At 38.5% G+C, this 17,481-nt stretch overlaps 1 protein-coding gene across 1 annotated transcript; it reads right to left on the bottom strand.

The window, feature by feature from the left end:
- Positions 1–10,934: 10,934 nt before the first annotated feature.
- Positions 10,935–12,059, bottom strand: LOC105036227 (protein NDR1-like). The gene has a single exon (XM_010911992.4). It carries the CDS (start codon positions 12,023–12,025, stop codon positions 11,384–11,386), a length of 642 nt encoding a protein of 213 aa, XP_010910294.1. The 5' UTR covers positions 12,026–12,059; the 3' UTR covers positions 10,935–11,383.
- Between the last annotated feature and the right edge of the window lie 5,422 nt (positions 12,060–17,481).

Below are 17,481 nucleotides of genomic sequence, written 5' to 3'. Positions count from 1 at the left end.
ACATCCAGTAATGATGATCACAAGATCTGCAAGCTGCAAAGGTCCATTTATGGACTTAAGCAAGCATCTCAGAGTTGGAATACTCGTTTCAATGATGTGATCAAAACGTTTGGTTTCATCAAGAACGAAAAGGAACCATGTGTGTTCAAAAAGGTCAATGGGAGCGCAGTTGTCTTTCTCGTATTGTACGTGGATGACATCCTCCTAATTGAGAATGATATTCTTATATTGACCTCAGTCAAAGTATGGTTGTCTAAAGAGTTCTCTATGAAAGATCTAGGAGAGACATCTTTTATACTGGATATTAAGGTCTATAGAGATAGACCAAATAGGATGCTGGGACTTTCACAGAAGATGTACATAGAGGAGGTGCTAAAGAGGTTTAGCATGAAAAACTCTAAAAGAGGTTTATTGCCTTTTAGACATGGCATTCATCTCTCCAAGAAGATGTGCCCTAGCACACCTGAGGAGATTGAACGCATGAGCAAGATCCCTTATGCTTCGATAATAGGGAGCCTCATGTATGCCATGCTATGTACACGACCTGATATAACCCATGCTGTGAGTGTCACAAGCAGATATCAGTCAAATCCAGACGAAGAGCACTGGACTTCTGTGAAATGTATCCTTAAGTACTTGAGAAGGACTAAGGATATGTTTCTAGTCTTTGAGAATGGAGAACTCCAGGTTCAAGGATATACAGACTCAGACTTTATGTCTGATATAGATGATCGAAAGTCGACATCTGAAAGTCTGTTCATTTGCAAGAATGGTGCAGTTAGCTAGAAGAGTTCCAAGCAGACGGTGATTGTTGATTCCACCATGGAGGCAGAGTATATTACTGCATCGGAAGCTGCGAAGGAGGCATTCTGGTATAAAAAATTTGCCGCAGAGCTTGGTGTGATGTCATCGGATGCCATACCTCTTTACTGTGACAATAATGGTGCCATAGCCCTAGCTAAGGAGTCAAAGTCTCACCAGAAGTCCAAGCACATCGAGCGGCGATTCCATCTGATCCGTGATTATCTTGAAAAGAGTTATGTTAAGGTTAAGAGAGTCGACTCCACAGACAATGTGGCAGATCCGCTGACTAAGCCATTGGGCCAACAGAAGATCGAAGCCCATCTTGAGAAGATGGGACTTAGATATGTAGCCAATTGGCATTAGGTCAAGTGGGAGTTTGTTAGATGTGTGTCCTAGATGCCAGATCAGCTGACACATTCCTGTACAAATCTAAGGATAAATTTATAATTTTGACTATAAATAAATAAAAATAATTATTCTTCTATCATATTATGTACATTATGTCTGTGATACATCCTTTGAGTTAGTGAGAATTTTAATTCATATTTTCAAGAGTTGAAAATTTAAGGCATGAATTTACATAACTAACTCATAAACAGCTCCTGACCATAGGATCGTCACGAGGATGGTGATCGATCCAAAAAGTTAGTGTACGATCACTTCCTTAGGGTAGATAAGTCTTGAGTCTACGGTGTGGAGACACCGTAGCGAGAGTATAGGTATTCGTTGAGAATGAGAGTACTGAGTGTGACCACCTCGAGCAGTCATAAGGAAGTCTACCTTCTCATCGATGACTAGCCCGATGCTGCAGTTGTGTGTCTAGTTCTTTGACCTGAGGTGTATCGACAGTTCACCTTGAGTGTATTATAGTTTGACTACATCATAACTCGGTCTCCTAGCCATCCGAAATCCTGAGGTGTATGTTGGCTGTAGCATATTCATTGTAGGAACTAGATCGCACCAAGATGAGATCTATCAACCTCGGTAGATGAGAGAAGTAGTCCTATGATGATCGAAAGATCAAGTTCTTAAGCCCATAGCCATGGCAGAGTGAAATAATGGAAAAAAGTTTTTCATTGGAGTTTCACATTGGACTCAGATCGATCGATTGATTCATATGACTGATGTTGGGTTTGATGAGTTCACCTTAACCCTAATTCAGTCGGGACTCATGATAGAAGAACTCAATCACACAGGTAGCTGCACCGAGAGGTTTGTCTTCAGTTCTGATGGGTTGCCACCACATACTGCTAGGTGTCACCGATGGATTTTGGGAGTAATTAGAATGATTTTGATGATCGATCATTCTAATTGTCTGAATCAGAAGAGTTCTGGTCCATCAAAAGGAGTTTCGATGATGTCGATGATGAGATCACGACATGTCTCATTACCATACAGAATTGAATCTAACTGGATCACACAAACAAGGGTTAGGGTCTGGATGTCATCAATTGGGCTAGCCTAACTGATTTGGATAAGATCCAATTAGGTTCAAGAAAATCGTGCTAGCACATGATTGAGCCTAACTTTCTCCTCGTGTAATCTTTTCTGTCTCTACTGAACCAAATATGATTTGGCTCATCCAGAGAATCTTGAGAAGGTTTCTCTCAGTCTAAATGAAACTTGTTCAGTACAGAAAAGGCTTGTCTTAATTCATTAGATGAATTTAAGACAACACCTACTAATTCCTAGCACCTACCAATTTCATTTTAGGACATCTGTCAAAAGTTGACATATGGGTCTTAAACTGAAGAGGACTCATTGGAAGATTTTTGTGGAGTGTCCATAAATCAAGCCACATCAAATTGATCACCATAATCAGATTATGGCGTGAGCCCAATTGGATTAAAGTGGGCGCCCCAAGTAGATAAGGATTGGAGAGTCTTGATCAATTTAAACTCTTGGGCGCCACCTCTATTTGTGCTTATCCAATGTTGGTGCCATCTTTTGGAGATAAGGTGGAGTTCTTATCTAATGTGATCAGATGACATCACTCCATCAATCAAAATTTTTTTAAAATTTATTGGAATTTTTTGATTGGTTGAATGATGTGGCACTGCGCAACATACAGGGTCTATATAAACCCTGCTGTGCCTAGGGTTTCGAGGTAGAAGTTATTTTATGCAAAAAATTCAATAGCTGCCACCCCCTCCTCTCTTCTCCACATCTTCCCTACTCTCCTATCTCTCCTCTTCATGTCCAAGGAGTTGGACATTCATCTGGTGCAAGAAAAAGGCGTGGTGATGCCTGGAACAGGAAGGCTGTAGGACATCTTCGACAGGCTGCTGCTCCAACTTCAGAAGGAGTTTTGAAGCACTTTCAAATCAGATAGAGATCTGATTTTTGGAGCATAGATTCATGAGGAGAAGACGTTCTAGATCCTACCTGAGTGGATACCGGTTGACCGAGAAGTGGGCTGCTGAACCTTGGTTCCATACTGGAGTGCATCAGCATAGGTGTTATAGCCCAAAATCAGTCCAACCAAGCCCAGCCCAGCAAAAAAAAAAAAATAAAAAAATAGAGCAACCGGGAAGAAGACTCCCGGTAGGAGTCTTCTTCTTCGACGAAACCCATGGAAATTAGGACTCCTAGGACCCCTCGGAGTCCTAGGGTTCTCTATAAGAAGACCCCTTCCCCTTGAGACCGAAGATCGACCTCCTCCCTCTCTCTTTCTCTCCATTTTTCTCGATCGAAGGCCACGGACACCCTTTGATTTCTCACCGTGATTGCCACCGACGAGGTCTCCGGAGGCTGAGATAAGTTTTCCTCTTCCTCCCCTCTTTCTTCTCCTTCCTTCCCGTGCATTTGTGCGCGGCTGCCGGCGACGAGTATCGTTGATCTTTCGGTCGGGAAAGACGCCCTATTTTTGGGCCTTTTTCCTTGGATTTTCTGGCACCGGCGATCGGAAGTGATCGCCGGCCATGTCTCCTCCGTGACCGAGGGAGTGGCCCCCGTCGGCCGCCGGCCTCCGCCGCGGCGGTCGTGGCCCGAACGGTCGGTCAAGGCCGGAGGACTATCGTCCTCTGTTCCGGCACGGGAAGAACCAAGAAAAAGAAGAAAAGAAGAAAAAGAAGAAAAAGAAAAAGAAGAAAAAAAAAGAAAAGAGAAAGAAGGAAAAAGAGAAAAAAAGAAAAGAAAAGAAAAAGAAAAAAAAAGGAAGAAAAAAAAAAGAAACGAAGAAAAAGAAAAGAAAAGAAAATAATAATAATAATAATAATAAATATATATATATATATATATTTATATATATACATAAGTAAGTAAATAAATAAATAAATAAATAAAAAAATTTGAAATTGATGAGAGAGAGAGTTTCTCTCTCTTCTTTCAGTCTGAACCCTGACTTTCTCTCTCTGGAATTGGACTTTCTCTCTCTACTTTCTCTCTCTAAATTTTTTTCTCTCTAGCTTGTTTCTCTCTCTTGATGAATTTCTCTCTCTAAAATTATTCCTCTAAGAATAGCGAAGTGGAAGGCTTCATTTGATAATTCTGATCAAGTTTAGAGACGAGTCTGATTTTAAGCGAGATTTTAATTTTGGAATTTGTTAGATTTAATTTTTGAATTAAAAATTAATATAAAAATATAATTTTGGATAATAGGCACAGAAGAATCTCCTAGAAGTTAGTCGATCCGTTCATTCAGTGCTCCATGAAAGGTAAGTAATGAATCATCTTTTCGAGATATTCCATAAATAAATAATTATTCTCTGAAATTATGCATGATTTATGAAATTATGTTTTGAAAGAAAAGTGCTTTTGAAATGTTATGGTATATCGATTTATGCACATGTTTAGTGAAAGATTATGATATATATTGTGGTACTAAGTGTTTTGATATAGATCGGATTTATGCTCTCAGCCTAACTATGTTTCAGTGGGCCCCGCCAATGAGGATTATACGTTGGTACTTTGTGGACCCTGCCAGTGGGAGTTGTGCGCTGGTATTCTTGGACCCTGCCAGTGGGGGTTGTGCGCTGGTATTTGTGGACCCTGCCAGTGGGGGTTGTGCGCTGGTATTTCTGGACCCTGCTAGTGGGGGTTGTGCGTTGGTATTCTGTGGATCCCGCCAATGGGGGTTAAACGTTGGTCATAGTCAAGGCTGTTGAGTTACGAGTGTTTTGAATCGAATCGAATTTATGATTATATTATATGTGAATATTTAAAAATATTTGATTTGTATTAAATCAGCATGAAATATACTCTTATGTTTATTTACAGCATTATTCTTGAAAATTATATAATATCTGAAATATCTGGTAGAGATGTTTGTTACTTACTGGGCTGTCTAGCTCATTACCTTTCTTTCTATTTTTCATATTCAGATAATTAATTTCGAGTGTGGGATGAAATATTGGGACAGAGCTTTTAGAAGCGAGATTAGCATTGTCAACTTCATTGAACTTAGATCTATTGTTTTATTGTTAGCAAAAATTTTATGGGATGTAAGATATTTGATTTAATTACTTGAATTACAGTTGAATAATAATTATTTGAATTTATTCCGCTGCGATGCATGGATATCGTGATGAGATGCCTTGCATGCTTATGGAGAGAGTTCTTCATGAGTATGCGGCGGTTGCTGCGACCCTCGATTCACAATCTCGGGTCAGGGGCGTGACAATTAATATGGTATCAGAGCATAAGTGGATAAATTATGACACATAGAATTTAACATATATGAGTGTAGGTGGGTAGACATTAGGAATATTGGGACGTTAAAGTATGAGCATCATAATAAACCCATCCTAACAAATAGATCAATGAATCTAATAAGATTTTACTACCACAAGGTTACCATGCCTTCCCGTAGAATGACAAGAACTACTCAAGGAATTTCAAGAGAGACATCACAACCACGGGATGGTAGTACTCCCCATCTGACCAGTGGCACCCCTCAGGAGGAGGGAGTCGTAGATCCTAATGGGAGTGCTTCGAGAGCACGTCAAGAACCAGATATGGCTCAGTTAATGCAGACCCTAATCAGAATGGTACAAGCGCAACAACAAATACAGCAGCAAATGTTTAAACAACAGCAGATACAACGAGATACACAACAACATCAGCATCCACCATCACAACATGGAGAGCAACCAGTACAACGGAACAACATTTTAGAATTTAAAAAGCTTGCTCCTCCAGCTTTCAAGGGGACTACTGAACCTTTGGAGGCTGACAACTGGATAATGGAGATGGAGAAGGCCTTCGCTGTCCAAGAGTGTCTCGATGAAGAAAAGATTCGATATGCAGCTTATTTACTACAAGGAGAAGCATACAACTGGTGTCAGCGACTACAACGCAAGCATGAACAAGACGGCGAAATACTTACTTGGGAAAGATTTCGGATTGCATTCTATGATCAGTATTTTCCTCGGAGTATAAGGATCCAGAAAGAGCAAGAGTTTATTTATTTGAAGCAAAAGGGTATGAGTGTGACTGAATATGAAGCAAAATTTACAGAGTTAGCAAAATTTGCTCCGAGATTAGTGGATGGTGAGCAAGAACGTGTTCACAAGTTTGAGATGGGACTGAAAACTGAGATTCGAAAACAAGTGGTTCCTTATGAATTGACAACTTATGCAGATGTGGTAAACAAAGCACTAATAATTGAAAGGGAAGTCAATGAAGAACGCATGGAAAGGGAAAGAAGGCAAAGAAAGAGAGCACAATCAAATGATACACAAGGGCAGAATAATAAAAGCATCAAAAGATCAGCTAAGGGAGCAGTAGACAATAAGACTCAACAGATTGATGGTGAGCTGTGCTCCAGATGTGGCAAAAATCATGCAGATAAGAATTGCTATTGGAATACCGGTGCTTGTTTCAAATGTGGACAGAAGGATCATAAAATTGCTAGCTGCCCGCTAAATACTGAAAATCAAGTTGGCCAAAGAACTCATGAGGGACAACATAAGGGTGGCGGACAGATTTCAAAAATCCAGGGAAGAGTTTATGCGCTTACTCAACAGAATCCACAGGCTTCCAATACAATGATGACAGGTATGAAAAATTTTGAGGACGAAATTTCTTTTTAGGGGTGAAGAATGTTATAGCCCAAAATCAGCCCAACCAAGCCCAGCCCAGCCAAAAAAAAAAAAAAAACAGAGCAACCGAGAAGAAGACTCCCGGTAGGAGTCTTCTTCTCCGACGAAACCCATGGAAATTAGGACTCCTAGGACCCCTCGGAGTCCTAGGGTTCTCTATAAGAAGACCCCTTCCCCTTGAGACCGAAGATCGACCTCCTCCCTCTCTCTTTCTCTCCGTTTTTCTCGATCGAAGGCCACGGACACCCTTTGATTTCTCGCCGTGATTGCCGCCGATGAGGTCTCCGGAGGCTGAGGTAAGTTTTCCTCTTCCTCCCCTCTTTCTTCTCCTTCCTTCTCGTGCATTTGTGCGCGACTGCCGGCGACGAGTATCGCCGATCTTTCGGTCGGGAAAGACGCCCTGTTTTTGGGCCTTTTTCCTTGGATTTTCCGGCACCGGCGATCGGAAGTGATCGCCGGCCATGTCTCCTCCGTGACCGAGGGAGTGGCCCCCGTCGGCCGCCGGCCTCCGCCGCGGCAGCCGTGGCTCGAACGGCTGGTCAAGGCCGGAGGACTATCGTCCTCTGTTCCGGCACGGGAAGAACCAAGAAAAAGAAGAAAAGAAGAAAAAGAAGAAAAAGAAAAAGAAGAAAAAAAAAAAGAAAAGAGAAAGAAGGAAAAAGAGAAAAAAAGAAAAGGAAAGAAAAAGAAAAAAAAAAAGGAAGAAAAAAAAAAGAAACGAAAAAAAAGAAAAGAAAATAATAATAATAATAATAATAATAATAATAAATATATATATATATATATATTTATATATATATAAGTAAGTAAATAAATAAATAAATAAATAAAAAAATAAAACAAAATTTGAAATTGATGAGAGAGAGAGTTTCTCTCTCTTCTTTCAGTCTGAACCCTGACTTTCTCTCTCTGGAATTGGACTTTCTCTCTCTACTTTCTCTCTCTAGAATTTTCTCTCTCTAGATTGTTTCTCTCTCTTGATGAATTTCTCTCTCTAAAGTTATTCCTCTAAGAATAGCGAAGTGGAAGGCTTCATCTGATGATTCTGATCAAGTTTAGAGACGAGTCTGATTTTAAGCGAGATTTTGATTTTGAAATTTGTTAGATTTAATTTTTGAATTAAAAATTAATATAAAAATATAATTTTGGATAATAGGCACGGAAGAATCTCCTAGAAGTTAGTCGATCCGTTCATTCAGTGCTCCGTGAAAGGTAAGTAATGAATCATCTTTTCGAGATATTCCATAAATAAATAATTATTCTCTGAAATTATGCATGATTTATGAAATTATGTTTTGAAAGAAAAGTGCTTTTGAAATGTTATGGTATATCGATTTATGCACATGTTTAGTGAAAGATTATGATATATATTGTGGTACTAAGTATTTTGATATTGATCGGATTTATGCTCTCAGCCTAACTATGTTCAGTGGGCCCCGCCAATGGGGATTATATGTTGGTACTTTGTGGACCCTGCCAGTGGGGGTTGTGCGCTGGTATTCTTGGACCCTGCCAGTGGGGGTTGTGCGCTGGTATTTGTGGACCTTGCCAGTGGGGGTTGTGCGCTGGTATTTCTGGACCCTGCTAGTGGGGGTTGTGCGCTGGTATTCTGTGGACCCCGCCAATGGGGGTTAAACGTTGGTCATAGTCAAGGTTGTTGAGTTACGAGTGTTTTGAATCGAATCGAATTTATGATTATATTATATGTGAATATTTGAAAATATTTGATTTGTATTAAATCAGCATGAAATATACTCTTATGTTTATTTGCAGCATTATTCTTGAAAATTATATAATATCTGAAATATCTGGTAGAGATGTTTGTTACTTACTGGGCTGTCTAGCTCATTACCTTTCTTTCTATTTTTCAGATTCAGATAATTAATTTCGAGCGTGGGACGAAATATTGGGACAGAGCTTTTAGAAGCGAGATTAGCATTGTCAACTTCATTGAACTTAGATCTATTGTTTTATTGTTAGCAAAAATTTTATGGGATGTAAGACATTTGATTTAATTACTTGAATTACAGTTGAATAATAATTATTTGAATTTATTCCGCTGCGATGTATGGATATCGTGATGAGATGCTTTGTATACTTATGGAGAGAGTTTTTCATGAGTATGCGACGGTTGCTGTGACTCTCGATTCACAATTTCGGATCGAAGGCGTGACAATAGGTGAGAAATTTATTGATGCACTCTGATCCTTTCGTTGATACTTGAGGTCTACTCTGTTCGTCGGCGTCGTGCCTCGAGAGTTCACTGTTTGTGGCACCAGAGTCGACAGCATGCCTGTAAAGTCACAAAAAAGCTGATGGAGCCCAATAGCACCTCTCCACATTGTTTCGCAGTGGGGAGTATCTGTTCGATAGGACTGTGGATGATAACTTCGATTATAGCGCAGGGGGCTGTCTTCCGTATGGTGTCGCAGATACATACGAGAGGCTAGAGTGAGAGGAAAGAGCCACTGAGTTCTGGAGATGCATAAATTTTATGCTTGATGTTGAGAAGTGAGTCGTTTTGATTGGTGGAGGAATGACAGTATCTTTTGATGGATTCTGTTGTGGTTGGCTCATATGCCCAGAAGAGGGAGTGCTCGAAGCGGAGGCCATATATTTTTGGTAAGGGGGAGCCCATCTATGCAGTGGGATTGCGAGTTTTTTTTTTAAATAATATAAAAAAAATTTATTTATTTAAATAATTTAAATTTTAATTTATTTATAAATCTAATATAAAAAAAATAAAACATCATTTTAAATGGTATTTTATCAAGACCACGTCATCCACAATTTTCACGTAGACGTCGTACAAAAAAAAAAATTAAAAAAATACTATTTTAAATGACGTTTTCTAATTTTTTTTCAAAAAAAAAAAGAAAAAGAATGAGAAAAGAATATAATTTATAATTTATAAATAAATAAAAATTTTAATTTTGAATAAAATTTAAAATATAAAAATTTAAATTTTTAATTCAAATAAAAAAGATAATTTTAAATTATTTTTTTCTTTTCAAATTATTTTTTTTAAAAAAATATCTAAACAAAAATCTTAAAAAATAAGAATTTAAAATCCTATTTTTCTTAAAAAATAGGAATTTATTCTTACAATTACTATTTTTTAAGATTTTTGTTTAGAAATTTTTTTAAAAAAATTAATTTGAAAAGAAAAAAATAATTTAAAATTATTTTTTTATTTGAATTAAAAATTTAAATTTTTATATTTTAAATTTCATTTAAAATTAAAATTTTTATTTATTTATAAATTTAAAATTATAAATTTTTTTTATTTTATTTATTTATTTATTTATTTTGAAAAAAATAAAAAATACTATTTTTAATAATATTTTTAAAAATACCGTTCAAAATGATATTTTTAAAAGCATCATTCAAAATGATATTTTTTAATTTTTTTTTTAGACGACGTCTACGTGAAAATTATGAATGACGTATAAAACGTCATTCAAAATGGCATTTTATTTTTTTATATTAGATTTATAAATAAATTAAAATTTAAATTATTTAAATAAATAAATTTTTTTTTATATTATTTAAGAAAAGGACTCGTGGGATTGCATTTGCTCCCGTGGCAATGGGGTGTCTCCACCGTTCCAGAAGACTAGTATGGGGAGAAATCAGTTGATGTTGAGTGACGAGTGACGGATGGTTTAAAAGCACTGTACCTTCTCTCCCAGGGATCCCCTTGCAATTTGAGAAGGTGATGCGCCCGTATGTCTTCCTCCCTCTATCTTGGTAAAATCTGCAGGCAGCTTCAATGGTGAGGAGCTGATGGGGAAAGGTGAAGAGATCGGGTTTGGGATTTTCCATTTCGCCCCAGGAAGTTGACGGACTTTCTCACTCTAAAGCCCATTCTCTCTCTCCTTCTTCTCAACATGGCATCATAGTCGCATGCTTTGTATCTTTCTCGCGCAATATTGTTAGAAACTTTTATTTTGATGATTTTTTTTCATCAAAATATTGTAATCATGTCCATAATAAATATACTTGAGCCATTTATTAGATCTCATATAGAATCATTAGAAGTATCCATCTCATCAAGTAAGGTACTCAATAGGTAGAGAGTCCGGAAATTTTGTCTTTCTAATAGAATCTCAACTTTTTCTTCACCATCTACAATCACACACTTGAGCTTGAGCCTTCTTCAATATATAGTTACATAGCTAGAATAGGTTCCTTGGACCCTATATAGTTACATAGCTAGAATAGGTTCCTTGGACCCTACACAAAGAGCATATTATGTTAGCTTCTAATGCACATCAGTTTCCAAGTTACATAACCGGAAAGGAGGTGTTAACTAGATTCTTTGCCAGTATAACCTGGATTTAGGAGATAACGTTTGCGCCTCTTAACCCAACTTGACGGTTTTCTTCAGCTGCTGAGACCTCAAGCTAGCTTCATATATATTATCACTATTCTTTTGCTGTTTAACATCCAGCAGCCTAGGCCTATGTATTGCACCATGATTCGGGCCTCTATGATTTACAAGCCATTCCAAACAAGTTTTTCAAACAGAATTGCTACTAAAAGAAATACAAGGAGCACCTCCTGCTCTTGGACGCCGCCAAAATGGCCCCGTCGGGGCCCACCTCCACGCTGCAGCTCACGTGCAACCGGTGCCGGTGGGTGTCCCAGGTCGACACCCTGAACCGGATGGTCGTGCTCAGCTCGAGCCGGAACCCAACCCGGCCGGATCGCAAGTCCGCCGCCAGCTCCTCCGGCGACAGCGACGCCCCATCCACCGCCCCGTGGATAACCGTGGTGTTCTTCGGTGGCTGGTAGAAGGGGCCCGCCAGCTTCGGTTCGGATCCGACCCGGTTGTCCCGGTAGAAGACCGAGCCGGCGACGGCGTCGTAGAAAATGCCGATGTTCCCGTTCGGGTTCCGGTCGGAGACGTCGAAGGAGAAGGCCGTGCCAGCGCTGGGGGAGAGGACGGGGGCGGAGAAGGAAGAGACGTGGAAGCGGGGGCGGTGGGGGCGGAGGCTGAGCCAGAGGACGAAGAGGATGACGCCGGCGGCGAGAAGAAGGGAGAGGAAGAAGGAGCAGAGGAGCTTGCAGGCCCGGGTGGTGAGGCTCTCCCGGACCCGGTGGGCCTTGAACAGGGTTCGGAGTCGTTGGACGTGGTGGTGGCTGGGCGGGGGCGGTGATGGGAGTGCGGAGGACATGGCTGGGGGAAGCGTGGGGGTTGCTCTGGGTCGAGCGTGGGGTAACGGGATCTTATTGTTGGTAGGGGAGGTGGCGGGGATTGGAAGGGATGTCAAAGTGATTGAAGGGGTTCGCCATTGGCTTTTCCCAAACAGAAGGAAGGAATAATTTTATTTTTAATTGTTTAATTAACTTCAAAATTTTGAATGTCTTGCGGACTCCTGAGGAGGGAGGAACAGAGGCTGAAGCTGGATTTTGCTAATCAACGTTGGGAAGCTGGATTGAGTCTTGACTCTACCCTATTATGGTCTCGTTTAGCATTGCCGTTGGAGAGGCAAAAAAAATACCCTTCATGGAGGGCTAGAACCTCTTTCGTACAATTTTAAAATATTTAGAAAAAAAAACTTTTAAACAGGATTTTTATTTCTCCAAAAAAAAAAAGCTTTTATACAAAGCTCTATTTAAGAAACATGGAAAGCCTTTCTCTCTTTGTTTCTCCTCTTTTTTTTTTTTTTTTCTAGGAGGGAGAGAGATGTAAAGCTCATTCAAGATATCCAAGTTCAAATTTTAGTAATAATTTTTTTCTAAAAATATTAATTTAAAATATATTTTTATTATCATTATCGTATAAGTTAGTATCATTTTATTGTTATGACCATGCAATGAACAATTGCGAGTTTCAACTTTATAATGATAGGCATCCACTCCCTCTTAATTATTTAGAAATTGATGAACCATGAATACAGAATAAAGTCAAATATATCAAATAGTAAAATTAAATAAGTTGTAGGATTAATCTAATAGAAATTGAGGTACATGCTTTGTCATACCTCAATCCATAACCCTAGCAATTGCATAGATCTTAAAGCATAAAAAAAGATTAGCCAACGCATGTTGAAAAATATGGAGGGGAGGTGGAAAATACATGGAAGGACTCCAGCCCGAAGGACTCTTTCCTTCTCTGACTGAGACTTCTATTTCGATTAGGGGTCGAAGATTTTCCCAGCTTTTACCTTTTGGTTTTGCCCTCTATTTAAAGGATTTGATTTTTTTCTTTGAAGCATGTTGGTGCACTAAACCAGCCCCAAGACATGTGGCCTCATCATATGAGATCAAAGAGATATCAATCTCAAAGTATCAAGTTACAATAGTTAACGTACCAATAAGTAGATTCAAGTCGGTATTTTACCGACCTGAATAAAAGGCACCTTGATATTCTATTGTTGCTTCTTGAATTGATTTTGATGATTACAAAGCATTTGAGGGAGTTACTAATGATTTTGGCTTGAAAAAAAAATTATTATTTTTCAGGAGCAAAATCGTAATTTCTTCAAGTCCTAACTCGAAAGCCTCAAGAGCAAGAACAGAAGATTTGTGATCTTTTGGAGGCAATCTCAATATTGTTGGATGTGTATTTTAACAAAAAATCATGTTTATAAAATTGAGTCGACCCCATGAGTCGACTCATATCAAAATGAGCTGAACGGCAAGCTGATTTTTTTGCTGGTACACCCAACTGAGTCGACCCCATGAGTCGACCTCTGTGCATGAGTCGACCCTATAAGTCGACTTCTGTTGTTGTGTACGTCAAAATTACAGAACAGTCATTTTCTGTTCTGTGCCACAGAAGTCGACCTCATGAGTTGACTCATGTGTATGAGTCGACCCTATGAGTCGACCCCTACGACAGAAAAACTCCATAACGACTAGTTTTTCAGCTCGTTTTGGCACATTTAATGCTCGTTTAATGATTTTCAATGGCTCTAAAATTATCCAGATTATTCTCCACCATCAAGCGAAGTTATAAAAGACACTTAAAGGAGGAAATAAAATAAGGTTTTTGAAGAGAATTTCAAGCATTCATTTTAGCCCAAAGCAAAGAGCCCTCTTGAAGTAAAAGAAACTTTTATTTCAAGTTCACCAACCCCTCAAGAGCTCATTCAAGTCTTCAACCACTTTGAGAAAAATCAGAAAAGCTTCCTTCTTATTGTGTAAAGTGCATTTAAAGCTTTATTTGCTCATTAAATGAGCTACATTTGTATTTCCGTGTGATTAACTATTACACTCTGTTTTTGAGTTGATCTTAAGTTTTGAAAGGATTCCAAAACATGAAAAAGTTGATCCGAACCTTGAATCAAATTGTATTGGATTGGCTTGTATCCAAAAAATAAGTGTTCTAATTTGGGATAGCTAGAGTCGGAGGTACCGACGTTGTATTCTTGTTGAATACGGTTTAGTAGATTTGAATTCCCAAGTAGGAGCTTGGAGAATGGATGTAGGTGCAAGGTTGGCACCGAACCACTATAAATCTTGATTGTTTGTAGTGTGCTTACTTGTTCTCTATCTTATTTTCTTTTCCTTCTTGCACTCTTGCATCTAATATCTTCATTTTACTTAAATCACTTACTTCAACTAACTTGCCTTTTATTACTTAATCCTTATGGTTCTAAATTAATTTTAAATTTTTAAAAATTTAATTCACTCCCCTCTTGGATTACATAGCTGGACAACAAGTGGTATCAGAACCCGGTGCTCTAGCCTTACTTTAATTTAACCATCAAAGAGCTAAAGATCTATGGCAACTCAAGTTGGTGCTTCACTAATCGAGAGACAGTCCACAAACTGACCTTCATTTTTTAATGGATCAAATTATATCTATTAGAAAGCTTGGATGAAAATCTTTATTCAAGCACTTGATTGTGATATGTGGAGTATCATAGTAAATGGATCACACACACCCGCTAAAATAATTAATGGTATAGAATCAATCAAATCCAAAAAAGAACGGGATGAAGTTGACAAAAAAATGGCTCAACTTAATACAAAAGCCATGAATATTTTATATTATGCTCTAGATACTAATAAATTCAATCATATTTCAACATGCATATCAACTAAAAAAATATGAGATAAATTAGAAATAACTCATGAAGGAACTAATCAAGTGAAGGAATCAAAAATTAACATGCTTGTGCATAAATATGAACTCTTTAAAATAGAGCATGATGAATCAATAACTGAAATATTTACTCATTTTACGATATTATTAATGGTCTAAAAAGTCTTGGTAAGTCTTATTCTAACAGTGATCTCGTGAGAAAGATTCTTAGATCTTTACTAAGGACTTGGGAGGCCAAAGTGACCACAATCCAAGAAGCCAAAGATCTGAATATCTTACCCTAGGAGGAGCTTCTAGGATCGCTAATGACACACGAGCTAAGTATGAAACAACATCAAGAAGAAGATGTCAAAAAGAAGAGGACAATCGCCCTCAAATCCACTGCTCAACTTGATGAAAAATTTGATGATATGAAAAATGAAGAGCAGGATGAAGAAATGGCCCTCATTACTAGAAAGTTTAAAATTTTTTTGAAGAAAAGAAGATAAGGAATGAGGAAGAGGCTGTAGCGAAAATTTAGTGTAGGGGCAAAATGGTAATTTTAAAACTTTTTCAAAATTACTATTTCACAGTGAAATTATTAATTAATCTCATTAATTAATACTAATTAATCCTACACTAGGATCTAAATATGATACAACAGCATGTATTTAAATTTGAAATTCAAATTTGAATCAGTAAACCTTTTACAGTACTGTGTTTAGAACACATCATCTTTTGCGGGTAGTCGATCACCGCAATCTGATCACCGTCGGAGGATTCTGATTGTCACGTTGCAGCCACACAAATGTCTGATCTCTACGGATCATCCACACGAAGCTTCCGTCTGATCAGCTCCTCACGAATGCTAGTTCGTGATTTCATCCTTTTGATGGCAGATATTGATCGAACTCCTTCGATCAATGTGTGCCGACTCTTCGGATGCTCTGGATCATTTGCATGGTTGCTTGAGAGGCTGATGGATTTTTTCTAAAATTTGGTGGACTCACGACACTCGTGGCACACCAATCTCACTTCCCAAACCCTAGGTAGAAACCCTAGGGTACACACTAGAAACCCTGCGCTCAATTTTCTTTCTTTTCTTTCTTTTTCTCTCAGAAAGTTTTGGACCTTCACCTTGCGCACAAACTTTCCTCATGCCCCAAAGTTTCTCTCCTAAAATTTCTACGCACGTCCCACCTTTCTCCTCTTTTTAAAACAATATCGAACGTGTCTTATCCGCGTGAGAGGATAAAAATAAGTGGTTGCACATTTGAATTCAAATCAAATTTGAATTCAAATGCAAAACCAACTCATCCCTATCCACTTGTGCGTGAGAAGAGAAGGGGAATGAGTTGATTTGTGAGTGGAGAGTTTACACGAGAAATATTTTCTCGTGTAAAATATAGGGCGCACAAGATAAGACCATGACGCATGGATTAGTTGGTTGCTCATTCAAATTCAAACTTTCTTTTGAATTTGAATGGCCAACCAACTTATTTTTATCCAGATATTTGGTGCACAAGGGTGGGCGTGGGATGGCTTCTGCGTGGACAAAATTCATGAGAAGTTGCTTCTCGTGAATTTAAATATGCACAGAAGAAGTGAGGTGGCGCAGGGAGAAAAGTTAAGGTGGTTTGAACCTAATTGAGCCAACCTAATCTAAATAGGTTAAGCACAATTAGAATAAATTAAATACAACTTAATTAAGCTTAATTAGGATCAATAAAATTTTAATCAAATCAAGAATTAACTAAACCTAATCCCTGATCAAATCAGGGACTAAACCACCTTAGCGATTAGGTCAACATTTAACCTAATCGGGTCAATCCAAACTGAATCCAATTCAATTGGACTTGATCCAAAAATAATTACTCAATCAAATTGAGTTAATTAATGATCAAATCACTAATTAAATCTCTCATAAATATTGAGTCCAAATCCGATGGGCAATCAGGCATCAGAGACCATCGATATGAAACCCTGATCAAAGAGTTCAAATTTCAAATTCAAAATTTAAAATTCAAAATTTTGACCCTGGTACCCAAAATGTGTGGAACTCATGATCAGAGAATCCTAATTCTCAATCATAGAGTCTCAGACACATAAGACTCATAATCAGCCATCTGATCAGAAAGGAACCACTAATGTGTGTGACCCCGCAGGTTCGAACCTAAGCCGGTAGCACAGGAACCAATTCCTGTACTAATCGAAGTGACCATCTAGTAATGGTACCCGACGATCGGATAGGTCGAATAATCGTAATCGCAACATTCAGAACCTACGTGAATATGGTTACCGTATAATTCATCCTTTTGACCCCTGTGTTTAGGATGACTCAGGGTTAAACTGTCAACCCTGATGATATCATCCGAATCGTGCTCAACTCAATTAGTCCTGTGACTCCTCACTAGGACTACCCTGGCCAAGGTTTTGCTAAATTGAAATACGACTGTACACAGCTCCTAAACTGGAGTGGTCAATCCCATCTTGACACACGCACCGACAAGTCAAGTACTTGACTACACCCAGCAGCCTTCCGTCATTGAATTAGAAATTCAGGTAGTCCAGTGCCTAAGTGCAGTGAGTTGCTTGCAA

The sequence above is a fragment of the Elaeis guineensis genome, chromosome 12, assembly GCF_000442705.2.
Source record: "Elaeis guineensis isolate ETL-2024a chromosome 12, EG11, whole genome shotgun sequence".
NCBI classification, from domain to species: Eukaryota; Viridiplantae; Streptophyta; class Magnoliopsida; order Arecales; family Arecaceae; genus Elaeis; species Elaeis guineensis.
This window is presented reverse-complemented; position numbering and strand designations above follow the sequence as displayed.